The sequence below is a fragment of the Bufo gargarizans genome, chromosome 2 (genome assembly GCF_014858855.1).
Source record: "Bufo gargarizans isolate SCDJY-AF-19 chromosome 2, ASM1485885v1, whole genome shotgun sequence".
Taxonomy (NCBI): domain Eukaryota; kingdom Metazoa; phylum Chordata; class Amphibia; order Anura; family Bufonidae; genus Bufo; species Bufo gargarizans.
The window spans coordinates 516,216,384-516,238,990 of NC_058081.1; the positions used below are offsets into that span (position 1 = coordinate 516,216,384).

Below are 22,607 nucleotides of genomic sequence, written 5' to 3' on the forward strand. Positions count from 1 at the left end.
AATCACCGCTCGTGTGCACCGTCCCATAGAAATGAATGGGTCAGGATTCAGTGCGGGTGCAGTGCGTTCACCGCACGCATCGCACCCGCACGGAAAACTCGCCCGTGTGAAAGGGGCCTTACACTGTTATATGACCTTTAAAGCATCTGACCCCCAGGCCACATATATTCATTTTCAGCTGCGGACTACACCAGGTTTTTAACATTCTTTCCAAATATTCACAAACCCATAAAAATAAATCTCTGTGGACAAATCTCACAAATTACAAGTCTTTTATTCCCTTTTGTTATTTTAACCTCCTCACCACTGAAGGGGTTAATCTCACTCACGTAGACACTCCTCCATATCACGATGCGCCAACACTTGGGATTTCCTTTATTTTTGAAAACCTTCTTTAAAAAAAAACAAAAAAAAAAACTTGAAGTAACAGTGACTACCCTCCTCCCTGCCGCTAAGGGGTTAAACAGAAAGCCGTACAGTGATGATTATTACAGGTTTTATTCTTTACCACAGTTTGTGAGCGCGACTAATACTGGACTCACCTCGAGCAGACACATAGACACGTATGTCACTCCCAAACTTGGTGTGGTACAAAATAAAATACAAAAAAAACAATTGAGGGTCTGTGAAACTTCAGCACTAGGAGTGGGGGAAGGGGTGACTCACTGACAACCAACCTAACGGGTCTTGATGTTAGAGAAACAAAAAGGACCAGACATGTTTAGCAGTTTGTAAGGCACTAGGAGCAGAGGACATAGAATGGCGGGAGGCTCACACACACACGCGTGTGGGTATCGGGACATCACAACATCACATGCCGGTAATTTTACGGTTAGTGTCTCAGACGACGGGAAAAACAAAGATTTTTGAGTTCTATTGTGCAACCTGAAAGTAAAAACAAAATATATATATATATATATATATATATTCATAGATCTATTGGTGAAGAGTAGAAAACTGAGAGCATTGGGCTGTGCTACACTGTAGCGCAGGGGGAGGAGCGGTCCCATTCTAAAAGACATTAAAGTGACTTAGAATAGAGAGAAATTAGCAGCTGTGTCCATTTCGAGTCCTTCCATTACTTTCCATGTGTTTTCCCATCATTCCTCTGGTAGACATACACAGATCTTTACTTGCCAGCTTCTTGCTCCACATCACCACATTGCCCCTACTCGTGCCCTTCACGACGTCCCAGATCCCTCTTCACAAAGTAATACCTTTTGTCCCCTTTAATTATAATTATATGATTTTTTTTCTTAGTTTTAAATTTTTTGGTATTTTTTTTAAAAATTGAGACCATCATCCTTCTGTAAAACGTTAAAAATTACAACCTTCTAAAACTTCATCACAATCAACACTGAGGGGGAGGGGCTTTAAACTTAAAAGCGGTGCAAACGTGTTATCAGAGGTATCCAGAGTGCCACTCCCCCTCATTATAAAAACGGGAGAGGGGTTAAGGGCGGTGGAGAGTAAAAAACAAAACAAAAAAAACAAAAACATACCTAAGTGGGGTCTCCCTTTGGCGCAGAGTGCAAATACAGCTCAATCTCTCTGCTACTATTAAAATTAAAACCAGAAATTAAAAACTAGAGTCACAGAAAGATCCAGAACCCTAACTCTATAGACTCTTCATAAGCTTCTAAGTCTCTACGGCACCAGATCCTGGCGAGTATCTGATAAGTATCTATGATCAATAAATACAGCACATCTGTCACCTCTGGACACACCTCCAGCAACATGTGCCCTCCCCAAAAGTCCATGGGAAAGAGAAGACCTCTCAAAAGTGGGCAGGTTCAAACATCACGGACAGTTGGAGAGTTCGGGGGTCCAAGGTGCTCAGAGGTCCCTTCTCAGCATCTCTCGGTTCATCACACCCCTTCTCCTCCTACCTGGCTGGCATCAACCAACCAGATGTACACAAATAAAGAGGAAGAAATGTGAAAAAGTTGCTTTATAATAGTCTGTGCCTCCCCTTAGTCCTGCTTCCTTCATCTAGATGTAAGGGTACTGATTAACCTTTGGTGGACTCAGAGGGTATCCAGTGTAGACTGCGGACGTGGGAGATGCCGGGATGTAAGTCTGATGGGCGAACTGTGCCTGGTATTGACTGGGGTGAAGACTTGGAGATGGAAGCAGCCGAGAGGCCATGCCCACTGGGACGATGCTGGCAGGGTATGCAGTGTGGCGTGCAGATCCTTGAGATGCCACTAGATGTGCCACAGTGCCGGTGGAGCCCAAAGCAGCTGGCGCAGTGTAGGTGTAGAGGTGCGGCTGGCTGGGCAAGTGAGCCGTAGCCGCCAAGTGAGGGTGGACTGCACCATGGCTGGGACTGTTGTGCGGAAAGGAGTATGGAGCTTGGGCGAGGGTGGGAGTTATATACGCCTGTTGCCTCCGGTGGCTTCCAGATCGTTCTGTGCTAATATGTTGGGAGATCTGCGAAAGAAAAACATAGGAGAGAGAGAGAGACATCCATTATGTGGTGTGACAGTCAATAGCTAGACAAACCGCTATGAAAAACGCAGAACACTTTTACTGCAGGTATTTTTAGCAGAATTTTTTTTGGGGCAATTGTGTTTTATTTAAAATTGTGTTGTATTTGTCTCTTGCAGCCTGCAAGTATTATAATACATAGTAGGCTGATCAGTCCCCTTTAGTGTGAAATCCATTAGATGAGCTCTCTGATAGCTCCGAAGCATCACTCTGCCTTTAAAAAGGCAACTCTAACAACCAAGTAAAATAAGAGCTCATATGGTGGATTTTACACTGAATAGGACTGGATTTCATCATCAATTGGTTGTCAATACAAAAATAAAAATCAAATAAAACTTTTTTATATATTAACATCAATTAATCAATAAGCCAGCCCCTGTAGCTTAGTCCTCCTTCGTACTCAACCACAACACCCAATAGGTTGATGATGGAGAAGAAGTTTTAATAAAATCCAATTACACAAATGATTTTTGCCCAAAAATACATACATTTCATTATTTTAAAAAAAAGTCCATAGTCTTCAAATGGACCAATCAATAAAACTGGATGCCAGGGACTGTAGAACAAAAACAATTCATTCCCAGACAGAAGGCCACACAAACCACCAGACACCAGAGATTGCAGCATGCAGACTACCAAACACCAGGGACAGGGGAACGCAAACCATAGAACACCAAGGATCGGGGCGATCAAGCTGGACACCAGGCACTGCAGGTGTCTTAAAAGCTTTTTTACAACCCCATCCCATCCTTTACCTGGCTGAGGTTGAGTGGCTGCTGTTGGAAGGCATGGCCAGCAGCTCTGGGCTGGCGATATGTGGCTGACGTGGTAGAGTTGCTGGAGGAATGTGTATTGGAAGCCACTGTGGAGGACGAGGATTTGGGTTTGTAGGAGTGGTGACTTGTTGTATCTATAGGCAAGAGAAGACAAAGTTAGAAAATGCCATAGTCGTCTCCAGTTATAGGGCATTTGCCACAACTACAGTCATGCAATACATATTGATTAACATTATACCCCAACCCCATCCAGTCTACTCTATAGGAGGGAGGATACCACATTAATCAACCAGGAATGTTTGCTAGGAGAAGTAAGGAAATATTGGAAGTGTACACAATGGCGAAAATTATCCTTCAAAACCTCCTCAAGTGAAAAAAAAAAAAATACCAGAAGGTTCTCCCCCACAATTTCAATCCAGGGTGTATTTACCTGGCTGCCTCCGCTCACATTCCATTCGCCCCTCACTGGGTTGGGTCTTCAGAGGTGGCACAATTATGGTGCGAGAGTTTGTAGAGCAGGGAATATCCGGCTGGCATTTGGCCTCATGGGCAGTGGCATTAGATGCACGTCTTTGCCCAGTCGCGGCATAGGGGCTGGTGTTGCTTGAAGAATCAGAGATGGGAGAATCGTGCACCGTAACACAGCTGATAACATTCCGGCGCTGCTTGGGGAGGCTGGGGGTGACAACAATTAGGGTTAATAAAATAAATTAAATACAAACAAATTACCAGACAAGGATTTCTTAAAGCCTCCAGGGGCCCTGTATGCAATCCTTAAAGGGGTTGTCTCGTGTTACCATCACTAAGGTGAGATAAGACACAGTCCTAAATCCTGATCAGCTTTTGGCGCTCTGCCGTTTCAGTAGCTCTCATTGCCGTGCATGAAACAGAATAGCACAATAAGCTATGTGGCTTTCCTAACTCAGAAACAGCATAGGTTGTTGTGTTACTCTGTTTCGGTAGCTCTCATGCACGGCAATGAGAGTTACTGAAACAGCAGAGCGCTCTGCCGTTTCCTGTCCGGGAGGTGGCCTTAGTAACAGCGAGATGAGACAACCCCTTTAAGTAATTAATTCTGTGCTGCCATATTTTATGCTTTCTACGAGTTAAAGAAAACATAAAAAATAAATAAAAATAATAATAAAAAATCAATCTTGTGACAACCAATATGCAATATGTGTTTGTCACCTACCAAGTTTTCCTTGCGACCAGAATGGCATATCTTTTACACAAAACTATTATCCAGAATAAAAGTTTGTTCCCAATAACTGGCCCGTGCAAAGGTGTCGCCAATCACCCGATGGACTAGAACATGCTTGTTCACTGGGTGAAAATCGTTCATGCGGACACCTAAATCATTGTTTCTAGGCAGCAGATGATTCTGTGTGAACAGTGATCTGCTGCCCAGGAACAGCGAATCTGTAGGTGGACGAGTGACGGCAGTAGCAATCACTCGTCCCCTTAGATTGGAGGCGATTCATGCATGTATATGCAGCACTCACCTCCTCTGACGATCAGGCAATTATCAGGGAGGAAAGGTTCCCTACCAACGATTGCCTGCTCAGTCGGTACATGTAAATGCACCAATAGCCAATTGGTAGACCTAAGTTGGGCATACACATAAGATAACTGCTGGGTGAGCAAATATGCATATGTAGTGAATGAGAGCACAACGGGAACACAGGGGAAAGTTGCTGCAAGACATCTCTAGCAGCAGCTTATTTCCTGAGAAAACAAAAAGGACCAGGTAGTTGAAATCCAACACGCCTTACCTATCTCTCCCAACATCAAACATAGATGAGAGCTGAAGGGCTGGATACATATTAGACTTTGGTAGGTTTGGAGGACATAGGTCTAATGTGTATGCCTCACATGTGTATGCTCCCCATCATCGACAGCACACTCCTTTGTTCTGTTCACAAGTGGTGAGGAAGTCATTGCTATGGATTAATGGGAAGTGCTTTCGGCAAGTTGGACGTGGATTTCTTCAGATAAGGCCTCATGCACACAGCCGTCGGATGCAGACCAATTCACTTCAATGGGGCCGCAAAAGATGTGTGCTGTCCACATCCGTTGCTCCGTTCTGTGGCCCCGCAAAACAAATATAACATGTCCTATTCTTGTCAGTTTTGTGGACAGGAATAGGCATTTCTACAATGGGCCGCCCATTCCGTCGCGCTAATTGCTGAAGGCACACGGGCGGCTTCAGTTTCTTGCTGATCTGCAGTTTGCGGACCGCTAGAAATGGCACGGTCGTGTGCATATAGCCTTACAGTATGGGGTTTTAAATTTAAACAATTTTTATTTATTTTTTTACACTTAAAAAGGGGTTGTTCTCTTGGATAAGACCTTTCTATTTGACCTGTGCCCTGACAATGCCGCTGATTGTGGAGGGTTCTGGTGCTTGCGGAGCATGAGGGAAGCAAACATGACACAAGGAATCTCTCTTTGGTGTCCTGTAATTCCTTGCATCATACTCCATTTCCTCGGGCCCACCATACATTGATAAGAGTTTCCCACAGTAACGTCTAAGAATAAATTCGAGCTCACCTGGGGGCGATGTGTTTCTGCTCCTCTTCTTCGTCAGTGTCACTGCTGATGGTGATTACGCTGACCGCGGGGCTGGGAGTGTCTGGGATGACGATTGTTTGCCGCTGATGGTCACCTCGAGATGCACCTAAAGAGCTTTCTCCCCAGCCGCAGGTAATGGAAGGGCCGCAAGGAGCTGAGCTCTGTGGTATGGAACAGCGAGGGGGTGTGTTCTCCTTCACACGCTTGGAACGTTGTGGGGAACTGTGTGATTGGCTAGATGACACCTCGTAGGAGGAATTATTTCTGCAGGGGTAGAGTCAGTTAAAAAAAAAAAAAAATATTGAGGCAAAGCATTAAAATGAGATTTTGCTTTTGAATTTTACAAATCTTGCAGACATATCAGTGCAGCTCTGGAGTATAATATAGGATGTAACTCAGGATCTGTACAGAATAAGTAATGTAACGTATGTACACAGTGACTCCACCAGCAGAATAGTGAGTGCAGCTCTGGAGTATAATACAGGATATATCTGTAAAGAATAAATCAAGGCAACTGGACGTACTGTAGATTTCCTGAAAACGTTTCACTCGTTCTTCCAACGAGCTTTCTCAATTCTGAGTGATTGTACAAAAATTCTGGGAATAAATATGTAACTGAATCCACATCTGGTAATTATACCCAGCATTGGGTCAAAGGTGTTGATTCCATTATCCTAATTGGAGTCAGTAGGTGATAAAGACTTCCCAGAAAAAGGTGTCAAGACAGTATTGTATGTGGCAGACAAAAGATGTCTAACCCCCCCACCTCTATTCAAGCTTGGCTTCTCCATTTTTACGTAGATGGCCTCCTTCACGCCTCGTTTGTACCAATCGGCCTCCTTATCCAAAACACGTACTTGACTGTCTTCAAAGGTGTGACCTGTTCCTTTTAGATGTAAGTACACAGCTTAGGTTTTGGCTCTTCTATGCTGAGCCATACGCTGATGTAGTAGTTGTTTTGTTTCGCCGATATACAGAAACAAAACAACAACTACATCAGCGTATGGCTCAGCATAGAAGAGCCAAAACCTCTGGTCAAGATTCAGCCGTGTACTTACATCTAAAAGGAACAGGTCACACCTTTGAAGACAGTCAAGTACGTGTTTTGGATAAGGAGGCCGATTGGTACAAACGAGGCGTGAAGGAGGCCATCTACGTAAAAATGGAGAAGCCAAGCTTGAATAGAGGTGGTGGGGGGGGGGGGTGGGTTAGACATCTATTGTCTGCCACGTATAATGCTGTCTTGACACCTTTTTTTTGGGAAGTCTTTATCACCTACTGACTCCAATTAGGATAATGGAATCAACACCTTTGACCCAATGCTGGGTCTAATTACCAGATGTGGATTCAGTTACATATTTATTCCCAGAATTTTTGTACAATCACTCAGAATTGAGAAAGCTCGTTGGAAGAACGAGTGAAACGTTTTCAGGAAATCTACAGTATGTACAGTTGCCTTGATTTATTCTTTACAGATATACCATGACCTGGATAAATGAGAACATTCACAGACAGATATAATACAGGATGTAACTCAGGATCAGTAATGTATGTGCACAGTGACTCCACCAGCAGAATAGTGAGTGCAGCTCTGGAGTATAATACAGGATGTAAATTAGGATCAGTACAAGATAAGTAATGTATGTACACAGGGACTCCACTGTTTGGTGGCTCACATATTGATGTTCAGTACTAAATATACAGTGCAATCCAAATGGAATGTTAGAAATGGAAAAAACTCCACCCACCCAGCCTGGTACTCTCACCTCACTGCGGAGTGATGCTGCTTTTTGCGAGAAGAGGAAGCACTGCTGGTTGGCTGCTGTCTCATAACGTGAGCTACACCCACATTCAGAGGCTGGGCAGAGGGTAAGGTTACATGGCCTGCGAGGAGCGTAGGCTGCTGCATAATTGGGTTATAGTGGCCGCCGTGGGCGTGAGTGTTCCTGGAAAATAAAAAATGTATAGGAACATAAGAAATATATACCATATAAGAGTGCAGAATGTTCAGCTATTAATTATCCCATTAAATGGATAATGGATCACCCCCTTTAAAAGGGAATCGGTCACCACCTTCCTGTTGCCCTTACTGACCGCAGCATAAGATAGTGACAAATGCCGATTTGAGCAATGTGTCTGACATGTGTGCCTTTTACATGCTTTTCTTTAACCTGAAATGCATTAGTGGAGGAAGGAGTCCTCAATATTCATGAGCTGTGGGGCTACAAAAATGTGGGGAAAGATTCCCTTTAAATCAGACTTCTTGCCCACCATGCAATTCCTAAGTTTTACCACTAAGGGCAGTGTGGCAGGAATACAGTTGGATTTGCAAGAGATACTAGTAATGACCTGCGAAAAGGATAAAAGGACATTGGACAGAAGGTTGTCCCACAAATGGAAAACATACTGAACACAGCAAACAACTCTGAGGACCCCAATACTAAACTGAAAAACTATCCCCCAAGCCTTACACATAGGACACCTCACCTCCAGTCTGTCAGCTGCTGGGCGCCAGTCATGCTCTCTGGGATGACCGTAGCATGCTGGACTGATGTGTGAGCCGCCACTCCTGCCAACTGCTGCCAGGCGGGCGGCAATAGTATCTGCTGAGTGCCACTAGGCCATGCCTGCTGGAGAAATAATATACAAATGCTTTGTCACTGTTGTGCACACAGTGGAGAGTCCATGGAAGTCTATGCAAGACTGCAACACAACTGTGCCCTAGAGGCAAGACCATCAATCGTTGGTGGTTGTTCACCCTGTACCTGTGTAAGGAGGCCAGACTGGATTTGCAAAGCTTGAGCGCTGGCTGTTTGCGTCACCAGAGGGACCGCGTTATCCATTCGCACGGAGTAGCCGCCATGTTTGGAAGGAGAGGTTTGCAGCCCTGTGAAGTGAAAAATGAAAAAACTCCAACGAATCAGTGACAAAATAACACCTGACATACAGCTGCTTTCCAATGACAACGTAAAAACTGCTTTAGGGCTCATGCACACGAACGTATTTTTTACCCCGTCCGTTCCTTTATTTTATTTTTTTGCATCCCATAAGTGGAACCATTCACTTCAATGTGGCCATAAAAAAGGAAATGACTATGTGCATTCCGTTTTCGTAACTCTGTTCCGCAAAGTAATAGAACATGTCCTATTATCGTCCTCATCATGGACCAGTATAGGACTGCTCTATTAGGAGCCTCAAAATACGGAATACACACGGCCGGTATCTGTGTTTGCGCAGATCTGCGATTTACGGGATGCAAAACATCCAACGGTCATGTACATGATCCCTTACACTGCTGAATGTTCTGACAGAATCAATGCATAGCGGGTAAGCCCTCAACATAATACTGATTGTGGGATCCAGAGACTCAGGATTTATCTTCTGTAACACAGGAATTGAAAGCCGTCTAGGGAGGGAATCAGCTGGACATTACAGTTCTAGTAAACTACGAGTCATCTGTTTAGCTGTTGTAAAGTATGTCCCTTTAAGGGGCTCATCTACTATCACAGCAAGCAGAGATTATAAAAATGGTGAGGAACTGAACCTTCATGATAAAATGACTAAATGTCGTTTATATACCTTGGAGGAGATTTATCGCGAGGGCAATGTCTAAAGCCAGTTTTTCAGGAGTCTGCGTTGCCATAGTGTGGGCCAAATGTATCAAACATCAGAAAGTGTGATAAATTTGGTGCATCTTTCCCACTCTTGTCTTGAGATGGCACATCACTTTCTACATCCCCCTTTTACTGGAGTAAAACACTTTTTTGCAACTTCTAAAAAGTTGAAGTTGGTAAATCTAGGTTAAATCGGCTTAAAACAGGCTAACCATTTCAACTTTTCAAAAATGGTGTGAGTCCTAGATCACTGATGGTGAACTTTTTACAGACCGAGTGCCCAAACTGCAACCCAAATCCCACTTATTTATCACAAAGTGCCAACACAGCAAATTTAACCTGAATGCCAATATAGTATATCTTCCATGTACTTATCATTTAGCTACAACAGCCTCCCTACATTCAATGCGCTGCCTGTGCGGTTCATAGTGCGCCCTGCGCTGATGAATGGCAGGAAAAGTCTAAGGCATATTGGTACACCAGACACGTTTTCCAGGGTGCGGGTGCCATAGGTTCGCCACCACTGCACTAGGCTATGGACTGCAGCATTCACACTAGAGTATGGACTGTCTGCAGCGTTTACAATAAACCACTGATGGCGAACCGTTTACAGACCAAGTGACGAAACTGCAACTCAAAACCCACTTATTTATTACAAAGTGCAAGAACAGCAATGTAACCTGAATACTACAGTCCAGTATAGAATATCTCCCATGTACTTTATCATTTAGCTATAACAGCCTCCCTACATTCAGTGCGCTGCCTGTGCTGCTCATAGTGCGCTCTGTGCTGATGAATGGCAGGTAAAGTCTAAGGCATATTGGTACACTATAGACTTTTTCCAGGGCTCTGAGTGCCACCTCTGGCACCTGTGCCATAGGTTCGCCACCACTGTCCTAGATAAATTCCCCTCTTCGTGTTTCAATTCCCTACTATTTTCAGGATTTCTGTTTGCTGACAGTGAATGGCAGCATTAAAGGGGTTTGCTGAGCCTTTAACTGATGACCTATCCTCTGGATAGCAAGATATACTGGCATAGGGTAATCTGCAAGAAGCCCGCAGAGTTCACAGGAGCACCGGGGCCTTCTCAAACAGCTGATGACCTATCTAGAGGGTTAAAAAGCCTCGGAAAACCACAAATGCAAAATGCAGAGATTTTATTTTTGCCAGAGTCTGCAACAATGGCTCCAGCTGTAACCTCATAAGGCATAGGCCACTCACATAGCAACATTCTGTAACAGTATTTGTAAGCCAAAATCATGAATGGAACCTAAAAGGGAAAAGGTGGAAGAATTTGTAATTCTTCTGTGTTTTGGATTCACTCCTGGTTTTTATTTAGAACGACTGACAAAATATCCTACACTGATACATTGTAGCAGGCTAACTAGATATGTGCAAACCCAGCAAATATACAGTGAGAGAATCCAGTGAATTTCTGTGCTTTCTAAGGTTTATGCTACAAAGAAAATTATATATATATATATATATATATATATATATATATATATATATATTTTTTTTATTTTATTATATATACCGTAAAGGGTTCAGTGCTCCTTTATGAATCACTCAGCAGTAATACATCAGCCTCAGGCCTCATGCACACGACCGTGCGACAGTTATGTCTATGTTGCGGACCGCAAAATCACCATGGGGTTGATTGGGGTCCGTGACCCGTATCCGACAATTTTTTTGCGATGCGGAGGCACAGACAGCCCATTCAAGCACACCGTAGTGCTTCCATGGGCTTCTGATCCATGCCTCCGTTCCACACCGCACCACAGGTCGCGGATTGTGGACCCATTCAAGTATTTGCCGGTCGTAATACGGGCACAGGTCTGCTCCAACTTCCGTAATATGGGACTTGTACCTTGGAAAGCTGGAGGACAGACGATCAAAGCTTGCTGGAAGGGGTCAGGCCGGGCACAGATCTGCGCTGCTCCAGTCTGGAGGGGCATGCTCCTTTGGGCGACAGCTGCCATAGAGGCAGCAGAGGGCTGGGACAAAGAAAAGACGATTAGATTGTCAGCAAAAGACTGCAGGGTAACGGACTGCACAGATCACGAGGGAGAGGCACTTACCTGGCTGTGCATGGTATTCAGTTGATTGCTGAATGTCATGGTGAGGTTACTGGAAGTGCTGGGGGCCACGTGTGTGATAAATGGGGTCTTGCTGTGGTTCACAGTGTCGTACATATTCACCCGTCTCTTGCAGATTTCCATATTCTGGAAGCAAGACTTTACACTGCGGAGAGAGAGGAAAAAACCAAGGGGCAAATACGAGAAGAAATGGAAAGGACACATTGTTACTAAATGAACTCAAAATCACAGGACGAAGAGAGCGCTTAAGGGGAACTCCACTATGGGTCCATTTACACGTCCGCATTTGCAGAGCCGCAGAAAAATAGAACATGTCCTATTCTTGCCCGCAATTGCGGTCCGCAAAATGTACATTGCCGGTGTCCGTGTTTTGCGGATCCGCAAAACACATACGGACGTGTAAATGGACCCTAAATTTGCTTGAAAAGGCCACATGTTAATACAAAAAAGTCCTACAGGGGGGCGATAGAACATTAAGGGACGGCTGGAAGTTCACATTTGTCACCAGAATTGATATACTTGGAGTTTAATTGCAACATTATGAACTTGCCATGTTCTAATGCACCCCCCCCAGACCAACACCCCAAAACCCATGGCGTACTGTGAGCTGTGTGGGAAGTCCAGGAGATGAGTCATTGTGACAAATGGATGGTTCAGAGTCTCGATGGGAGTGATTCTCTTATCTGCATCGATGATCAACATTTTCTTAAGCAGGTCAATGAACTCTCTTCTGTCCGCCTTCTCCACCAGCAGGTCGCTGCCTTCCAAATCCGAGGTCATATTTACCTGCGATAAAAATGAATGATAGAATTTTTGGCCGAGAGTTCTGGAATAATGCAATATAATGTGTAATAATGCAGGAACCTGGTATCGACCATGAAATATGCACCAAGACGGAAATAAGACTTTGGGGGAGATTTTTGTATACATCCAGATATGTAGGTGCCCAGACAGCTCCGAAACCCTGTAACAAACTACATAGCTGTGTGAGCAGAACCCGGTGGCACCTGTATGTAGAGGACGATTGCTTCCATACACTGACAGTGAGCAGAAAGTGGTAACAATTCTTCACTGGTACTTTCAAAATTGGTTTTAATGTAAGACTATCGCCATGTAGGGTAGGTGCCCTAACCTACCTTTCTAGTGAAAATCAGTCTTTTATTTTACAAATTATTCTTTTGATGTTTGGGGTCCATTCACATGTCCGTAGTGTATCGCGGATCCGCAATACACCCGGCCGGCACCGCCCATAGAACTGCCTATTCTTGTCCAAGAATAGGACATGTTTCATTTTTTGCGGAGCCGCGGCCCGGAAGTTTGGGGCCGAAGCCCGGAAATGCGGATGCGGACAGCACGCAGTGTGCTGTCCGCATCTTTTCTGTCCCCCATAGAGAATAAATGGGTCCGCACCAGTTCCGCAAATTGCGGAATGGATGCGGACCTGTGAATGGAGCCTTATGCCAATAAAGTTTTCAGTGGACCGTGTTCTGGGTGCCTCCATTTGGTGCATCATCGCAGTGCCAGTAACACCACCCAATGCATCCCTCTATCGTTTGATTGGCGGTCCCCGAGTTATCAGAGCCGGCAGCAATAACACAGGGGGAGCAAGGTGCACCATACAGGAAAGTCCCGCCCACGGTGCACCAAAGACCTTATTTACATAAAAATAAAAAGGAAGTATTTCTCAGGATTATGCTCATGCTGGCTGTGCTCATACTGCAGCCCGTAAACAGAGTGTCCGCAATGTACGGTAGCCTTAGGGCACGACCACATGGTGCAGTCGTGTGGCGCTTGCCACGCACCTGTGCTGCGTTCTAGCGCCTTATGGCCGTAAGGGCCACAGCCGGTTCTAGTTAGGCCTCATACACATGGATGTTGCCCGGCTTCACTTGAATGGGTCCGCAATCTGGAAGATACAGTGCGGTCCAAGGCGGAGGCACAGAACGGAAGCCCATGGAGATTTTGTGCCTCTACGCCGCAAAAAAATATTCAATTTTTTTTAAATTTTTTTTGCAGAACAGAGCGATTATTGTGGATTGCAGACTCATTCAAGTGAATGGGTCCACATGTGCAAACGGTGGCCACATGGCTCATGCATTGCAGACTGAAAATTTGCAGTCACATGGGCATTGCTGGTACATGGTCGTGTGCATGAGCCCTTAGAAGACTGGCTTTTCAGGACACCTACTTTATATGGTGGCATGCTCACTTTGAAATGTTTTTGGGAAGCTACAGACCCCCTTTAAAAGGAGAAAAACCACAATATATAAAAATTTAGAAAAAAAAAAAAAAAAAAAAAAAAGGGAATAACTGAACAGTTACGTCTTCTTTATATCACTATCCTTATCAGTATGCACAATGTCCCTATCACAAGGTGGAGATGAAGGATTGTCATGGGGACCAAGCAGTCCTAAAGCTGCAGCCTTTCATGCACTGATAACTCAAGTTATTTCATCTAAAGCCCCTACACATGTCCTTCCCTCGTCTCCAGTGACCTCCCACATGGGCTTACCTGAGCCATATCATCCAAGCAGTTGAAGATGTACTTTCTGGCTTCCTTTGATTTGATGCCAGTTTCAGACTCATGATCATCAGGCGTCTGAAATTGCAAAACAAAAAATAAAACGGTGAATGCATTTTACGGCTCCCTGTTATCAGCCATTTCATTGCCTTCTGTAACTATCCAACCTATCCACGCCACTATACATAAAATATTCCAGAGCTCATCACGGTCAGGAGTCGGCAGGATGGTGGTGCGGGGAAGTTTGGGGTGCTAGAGGCTGAGACAATTCCATTATAAGCACGTCTACACTCATAATGCTTGTGGACTCCAGCTCCTTCATGTATTTTTGTCTTGTATTTTTGTCTTTTTTCTTGTTTTCTCTTCCTTTTTCCTATTTTCAATTTTGCCGCCTAATGTTGTACTTAACTGTACTCAACTACGTGTAGCTCTATTATCATACTACTGTCCCCAATTGTATGCAACTTTACTAGAGATGATACCTATATAATATGACAGTATACTCACCTGCCATCCTCTGTGCTCCCATGAGAGCTGACTATTTTTGACATACTTGTAATATATACCATGAACAATGATGTAACATATACTATCTTATTATATATAATGTCTCCTGACATATTACATTGTATTTTACTCCAGGCCGTGATCAAGGTCCCATACAAGGACCGAAACGTTAAACGTTGGCCAAGTCTTTTGCATTCCTGGATGCTTTAAAACAATGAAATTTTGGAATAATATCATGAAATGAAAATCATGAAATGAAAATATGAAAATATAAAAATAATTTTCTTACATACGAAAAAACGAGTGCCGTGGTCTCCTTTAATATTCATTATCTCACATTACCACTGAGCACCGTGCAAAAAAGATTTTTTCAGGAGTGCCGTCCAACTCAAGTGTATCTACACTCATAATGCAGACATTATTACAAATTATAATATATTTGAATCCTCCTCGTTATAAAGGGCACTAGATGTGTACCAATGCATGTGTGCGTGGCAGCTGCAGGCATCCGTCTTAGTCCCATGTTCATATGTACTCGCATTGCTGATAAAAATAAAGTTTTAATATATGCAAATGAGCCTCTAGGAGCAACGGGGGAGTCGCCGTTACACCTAGAGACTAAGCTCTCTCTGCAACTGTCGTGCCCTCTCCATTTTGAGGCCTTCAGCTGCCAAGCGCACATGTGACAGGTCAGCCAGTCTCAAAAGGTACAAATCTGTGGCAGATCCCTTTAAATAGTACAATATAATGGGGGACATTTACTAAGCATGTCGCAATGCTTCAAAATGTCGAAATGTCGCATGCTTCAAAAGTCACAAGTTTTTTTTCTGGGCAGGGGGTGGCTGAAATGGCGCATTTCATTTTTAAAAAGTTGCATTTTAGCGCTATTGGTGTTAAAATGTCGCAAATCAAGAGACAAAGGCGGATAATCCAGTTGACATTTCAAAAAGCTACGTTCTACAAGTGGCGTGCGCCTTTTGATACAGGAGGTAAAACAAATCACCACTTTTGATTTGTAAAGGTTAGCATTTTTTTTGGGCCGCAAATTAAGTCATTATTAATAAAAGTCTCCCAATGAGTTGTTGCATTAAGGCTGGTTTCACACGGGCGTTGCAGATTTGGTCCGGATGCGTTCAGGGTGCGTTCAGTGAAACTCGCACTATTTTGCAAGCAAATTCAGTCAGTTTTGTCTGCAATTGTGTTTAGTTGTTCAGTTTTTTCCGCGCGGGTGCAATGCGTTTTGATGCGTTTTTCACGCGCGTGTTAAAAAACTGAATGTTTACAAACAACATCTCTTAGCAACCATCAGTGAAAAATGCATCGCACCCGCAACTTGCTTGCAGATGCAATGCATTTTTCACTTCTATGGGGCCAGGGCTGCGTGAAAAACACTGAATATAGAACATGCTGCGATTTTCACGCAATGCAGGCCCATAGAAATGAATAGGTCAGGATTCAGTGCGGGTGCTATGCGTTCACGTCACGCATTGCACCCGCGTGGAAAACTCGCTCGTGTGAAAGGGACCTAAGTCAACTCATCCCCTTATCCACAGGATAGAGGGTAAATATCTGATCGGCAGGGCCACGACCAGGCTCCTGGTTTGAATGGATTGACAGTCACGCATGTACGCTGCCACTCCATGGAGCTCTAGGAGGCTGCTGAACACAGCTGAGCGATTGTACTCTGCTACCTCCGACAGTCCCAAAGAGTTAAAGGGGTTGGCTACTTTCTGGCTACTATTGAAAAATGCGCTTATAAGATGACTATATGGTACTTACTAATATAGCCTTTGTTAAAATTCTGTGCCTTTTTTTACATTTTATAAAGATATGCACCCTTGTTTGCCAAGTTTTTTGTACTGTCCACAAAGAGCTCTTGTCCATATAATGGCTGCTGATGGAGGGTCATGTGACCAGGCAAATCGCAGTCTCCTCCATTCAAAAACATTGCACCTGCACTAAACTCCCAACATTGCAAGTGCAAATGGCATGTGCATTGTATTTGAATGGAGAAAATGTTTAGACGATTTGCCTAGTCACATGACCCTCCATCAGCAGCCATTTTATGGACAGGATCTCTGTGTAGACAGCACAAAAGACTTGGCAAAGGGAGCATAGCTTAAGAAATATAGAAAATGATGCAGAATATAAACAAAGACTATATTAGTAAGTGTCATATAATCATAAATCACCTCACAAGCAGATTGGTCCACAGTAACCAGAAAGTGGCCAACCCCTTTAAATTCAAACAGGGATCGCAGGCCCACGTTCTCCATAGCAGTCAAGACCCCCCACTGATCAGACACTTCTCCTCTTATCCTGTGGATAGGGGACAAGTTGTCTTAATGGAACAACCCCTTTAAAAATGGTATTCTTCACAACGCTCGACCCCCGGCAAATGAGGGCAGTAAATGATTCTCTACCAAATCAGAGCTAGTTTTCATAATTGAACCCATTAAACCCAAGGGTCAGACTTTAGACTCCTTTTAATGAATCCATGGAAACAGAGCATTTCTTGTTCCTAAGGAGTGGGTCCTGAATGGAAGTCATGTGACCACTGCAGGATCTGCTGAATGGCTGAGGGCAGGGGGAGGGGCTTCTGTAACAAGACGCTTTTCAGGTGTTGCTGCAGGTCATGCATCGTATCGTCCATAATGATCTCATGAATGCACCTTCCAAAGACTTTGGTGGCATTTAGATCTTACGGTCACATTACCCATAGTTGCCAAGAGTCTGGAATTAGCAAGGTTTACACCACCTAAGGCCACATTTTTGATAACCTCAAAATGTTTGATAACCAGGTTCCTGAATGCCAGATTAATGGAATGTTGAATGCTTCATAACACAACCTCAGATTATATTAGCACATGGGTGCTTCTACCACATTGTGACTCATTAGGTACTGATTATATAGTCCAAACTGCTCCCACCTTAAGTCTCCACAGAGGATACGGGGAGTCACCATCTCGATTAAAGAACCTGGTGGTCTTGGTCCCAGAGCTGAGAAGATATTCGGCAGGCAGGCCCTGAGTCTGCGATATGTACCGGATCTGTGAGGAGAGAGACATTCTGGTTATTACGGCCCCATAACATAATAATGTAAAGTGCATCCTTAAAGGGCCATTTTATAACAGTGCAGGAGCATTATAAGACATAACATTAAAGTAAGTGTCTCCACACTTTTTGAAATGGCTTCAAAATTGTGACTGATCATAGGGGGCAGGGAGATTTCTGCACCTCCTGTCATTCATCTCCCCAGCCCAAAATAGCTGATAAGAGAAAAATAGATTATATTCCCCTCTTCTGCAGTCAGGCTCTCCTCAATCTAAAATGGCTCACAGAGAGCAAAAGATTACATTCAACTGCACAGTAAAGGCACAGAATAAAAAAAGTGGGTTGGGTGGCATAAACAGATGTGGAATAATGGACAAGAACCACTCGGTACACAGAACCTGCAGACAACAACTCACCTGATCATATTCAGAGGCCCCAGGATACAGCGGCCACCCCAAAAACAGCTCAGCGATCACACACCCCAAAGACCACATGTCGATGGCTTCACAAAACGGTAATCCCAGTATTATCTCCGGAGCCCTGGGGAAGAGAGAATGTGGGAGTTATAGATCACTGGAGAGAGACTGTAATCACAGCTTATTATAAAACAGTAGAAAAAGGGCACATAAGGGTTAATGCAGGGAGCACTATCTGAAGGAGACAGATGTCTACAAAAGGGTTAATTCTGCCCTGCCCCCTCCCCCCCATTCAACTATTAAATGAGTTTCCAAACCTGAACTGCCCCAATCCTATTACTATGCAAATCTCAGTTCTGTCTCATCTGCCACCAAGATTCACAATCAGGAGATTGGCGTAAAGCGACAAACGCTGTCCAAGAATAAGCTTGTAAAATTAACAACGCTAATCAAGAATGTGCCTGTAATATTATACATCATGCTAATCGAGAACATCCCTTTTAAATACACCATGCTGATCAAGAACATGCCTGTAATATTTTACCCGTGCTGAACCATTCCTGTAATATACACCAATGTGATCGAGAACATCCCTGCAATATACAACAAGCTGATGCAGAACATCCCTGTAATATTATACACCACACTGATCCAGAACAGGCCTACGATATAAAACATGCCGATCCAAAATACACCAGTAATATACACCATGCTGATCCAGAGCTTCCTGGCAATATACATCATGCCGATTGAAAACAATCCTGTAATATTATATACTATTCTGATCGAGAACATCCCTGTAATATATATCACGCTGATCAATATCTCTGTAAAAGTATGTACCATACTGATCGAGAACATCCCTGTAATATTATACACCATACTTATCTCAAATATCTATATAATAATATTACTCAAGCCAGGCTACAATATGCCTGCAATATTTTATATATAACGCTGATCCAGAGCACCCCTATAATGTGAATTATTCTGAATCCAAACATCACTGATCCAGAGTCACCCTTTACACAATCCATATCCTAGAACATAATGCGTTTTATAATTTTATTCATGTCTGAGAATGATGGATGGCAACTGATACAGTTGGTACTGCAGTTCGCAGTCACTCAGCTTTCCAAGAATTCCTGTATCAGGGTATAGCTATGCAGATTTGTCATTCTACCAGTGTGTATGGAGATCAACGTACAGCACACACGTACACTGTGGGGGCAGGGGCATGAATATTTCCTGCAGGTACAGAACATAAATCTCCAAACCCTTGGAATAGCAGATGTCTCTGGAGAAATCACACTGCAATGCAGGTCTATACGAGCCCTGTGTCGCCATCAAGATAGCATTTAGACCCAATTTTGCCAACCTGGTCCATGAAAGGGGCATGGCTTATACAAGCATGTCCCAAAGTGGGCAGTCCTATGTCATCTGAGAAGAGGAGCTTAAAAAAAGGTCCCAACTTTACATTTTTAGACTTTGGTAACTATATTAAATTAATGTCTTTTTACTGATGGACAAAATCAGGCAGCAAGTCTTGTTGGGAAACAACAAGATGAATAAAATACTGCGTTGTATGGACCCAGAAGGGGCAGACTGGGAACTTAAAGTGGGTCTGGAAAAAAACTAAAAGTGGCACCATCTTGTAGGTGGGTCGAAACTGACAGAAGGCAGGACAACAGAAGTAGGCAGAACCAAATACCACAGTGAAGAACAAAATACTGCCCCAGCAGAAACAAATAGCACCGCGTCATAGTATGAAACTGTGTAATCATCCCGAGGACAGAAATACAGTCGTATTAGGAGGGCAGCTGCAGCCGCTGGCCAGGTGCATAAGCGTTTGATGCTTCTACAATAAAAGGGTTATCCTCTGGATAGGTCATCAGTATCTGATTGGTGGGGGTCCATTCAAGTGAGCTGCGACACCAAGCACCCCCACTATACAATGTACAGCTCTGTGCTAGGTCCGCTCACAGGAGAACAGCTGACTGGTGGGGGTCCCAGGTGTCGGACCCTCAACGATCAGATACAGAGGACCTCTCCAGGGGATAGGTCATCGGTAAAGAAATCTCAGAAAACCCTTTTAATTAATACTCAGATCATCAGATCTTTATGTACCTGGCTGGCGGTCAAAGGGGGGGGGCCTGGGCGGCCTTAGGAGCAGTCCGTCCATGAGACCCAGTCTTACTCGGCATCATACGAGAGACAATGGGCTGATATAAGCAGGCGCTAAATGGTGACTTTGGACACAATACATGTCGCAGCATCGAAACTAACGTGATGTCACAGCGCTGCCACTAGGTCAAGGTCACAAGAAATCCAAACCAGCTGGACTTCTTTGCGACTGTCGCAGCAACATCCCATTCCCTTTCATTATACAGTAGCATAGCTATGCTGACCGTGAGATGTAGACCACCAGGTTACAGACTATAAATACTGCAGGACTGGGGTCTGTGACTGAGGAAAGGATGGGGGCAGCAATCTCTGCCGCCATATTCATCCTTCTTCTCTAGACCAGCACAGCTGCCAGCAGGGGGGGAGCTGCCGCCGCCATCCGCCCTATGTTGCAGGATCTCAGGAAAAAAATAAAAAATATCCAGTATTAGCTGACAGTCGTGAGCGGGGTGCACAAACACCGATGACAATGAGGGAGACGAGAAAGGAGGACGAGGAGGGGGTGTACGGCAGCAAGGAAGCTCTGAATAACCTAATTAACTCTCTGCAGAGATAGGGACCGTCGGTAGCACACAAAGGGTTATTCCCAATGAGGTGGTCTTGAACAGTCAGCATTGTAAATAGCTTTAAGGGAACGAGTGCTGCAGTACTGGTGTATCTAAGCCCATCATGTGGGATACTGTCTGCTGAGCTGCTGTATCTAACCCGCTCATGAACCACACAGCACTACATCCTCCATCATGTATTGTTGGTGAATTTGATTAGAACATAATCTCCAGGGACAGTGACTGCCGAGCTGGCATTTGGGGACAACCCGAGAGTCCCTGAAGATGTGAGAGACAAAGAAGTGTGTCTACTAAAGTGACAGCCCCTCTGCTGTAATGAAGGTGCAGTGCCCGCCAACTAGACTCCAACCTGTAGAGGACTTCATGGACATATTAGAAATAGTGCACACTATATGGCAGTATTCTCCCACGTTTTGTGCGCCTCGGTGCTTCTTGTGATTACCGTCTATTTTTATTATTACCGCACCTAGGGGGATTAGCACTGACAGTAATGCAATCAGAGAGACACAGAAGATGACAAGACACGAGGGATGGCACCGAGGCTAGCGGGTGAATCTGTTAAAGGGGAATCCTACCTTTAGCAACCGCCTGCATTCAGTTATACATTGCAGAATTTGTGCTAATTTCTCTTCTTTTAGCCACTTTCCTTCAAGTCTGCAAACTGTAAGGGCTATATTACACTGCTAGTCGGGCAAAAGCGTTCCTTCCTGACAGTCAGCTGCTCGTTCATGGAGGAGACCACTGCTATTCCATGCAGTGATCTCCTCCATAGTATGAGGATGAGTGATCACTAATGCCATAACTCGTCCCCATACATAATCATTATTTGCCGGCAGCAGATCGCGATTAGACAGAACAATCTGCTGTCAGCAAAGTATGATTTTTGTGACAGCATAAAAGATGCGATTACCCAATGAACAAGCGTTTGGTCATTCATCGGGTAATCGGCGGCAACTTTACACCAGCAGATAATCGCCAACGAGCGTGCCCACTAATGCTGGTTAGAGATTTAATAAAGGCTGAAAAGGGGTTCACCAGGCTTTTACTATTGATGACCTATTCTCAGCATAGGTCATCAATATCAGATCGGTGGGGTTCCTACCGCCGTTCTGCTGTATGAGGAGATGGCACGTGCCGTTTCCCTTCTCTCTTCCTGCTCACCGCAGCTGTCCCATAGACATGGAATAGCCCATAGCAGGAAGAGAGAAGGGAAACAGCACATGTACACTGCGCACGCCGTCTCCTAATACAGCTGATCGGCGGGGGGAGGGAGGGGCGGGATCTAGGAGCCCCACCGATATGATATCGATGACCTATCCTGAGGATAGGACATCAATAGTAAAGGCTCAGAGAACCCTTTTAAGACTTTAGGTTACCTAGCAAAAGATGACTTCCTGTCTGGGTGACCATCAGTTTGCTATACTATACAATAGTCAGCCTCTAACTGCTGCACAGCCTTGTATTATCTCCTATTCAAGGAGGCAACAGGGAAGCCCAAGAAGTTGGCACAAGATATCTTAAAGTTCTGTTAACTGTGGCTATCATATATAAATAAAAGGTGGAAATCCTTGCTATACAAATTTAAAGGCTATCCTACTAGCGACCTCCCTAGCCGACTATTTGCATAGACACATTGCTGTGTTCACTTGATTAAAACCCTGTTTTATTGATCCAAGGCTCCATTCCCAAGTTTTGATCGTTTTTCTTAAAAGGGGTTTTCCAGGATGTTTTGTTTTTTTAACTGATGACCTATTCTCCTGATAGGTCATCAGTAGCCGATTGGTGGGGGGTTTGACACCCAGGACCACC

At 44.2% G+C, this 22,607-nt stretch overlaps 1 protein-coding gene across 2 annotated transcripts in view; it reads right to left on the reverse strand.

The window, feature by feature from the left end:
- Positions 1–255: 255 nt before the first annotated feature.
- The window catches only part of HIPK2 (homeodomain interacting protein kinase 2), a 50,453-nt gene continuing 28,101 nt past the window's right edge, over positions 256–22,607 (reverse strand). The window contains exons 3-15 of one of the 2 annotated variants that reach the window (XM_044281324.1): positions 18,049–18,172; positions 17,509–17,628; positions 14,063–14,149; positions 12,152–12,336; positions 11,533–11,695; positions 11,322–11,448; positions 8,603–8,724; positions 8,325–8,464; positions 7,604–7,783; positions 5,817–6,101; positions 3,697–3,941; positions 3,246–3,400; positions 256–2,433 (exon numbers count right to left, since the gene is read on the reverse strand). In XM_044281324.1, the coding sequence (XP_044137259.1) occupies positions 1,993–2,433; positions 3,246–3,400; positions 3,697–3,941; positions 5,817–6,101; positions 7,604–7,783; positions 8,325–8,464; positions 8,603–8,724; positions 11,322–11,448; positions 11,533–11,695; positions 12,152–12,336; positions 14,063–14,149; positions 17,509–17,628; positions 18,049–18,172 (2,374 nt within the window). In that variant the 3' untranslated portion in view covers positions 256–1,992. Of the gene's footprint in view, positions 2,434–3,245; positions 3,401–3,696; positions 3,942–5,816; positions 6,102–7,603; positions 7,784–8,324; positions 8,468–8,602; positions 8,725–11,321; positions 11,449–11,532; positions 11,696–12,151; positions 12,337–14,062; positions 14,150–17,508; positions 17,629–18,048; positions 18,173–22,607 lie in introns of both variants that reach the window. The other variant, XM_044281323.1, reaches the window with a different exon arrangement.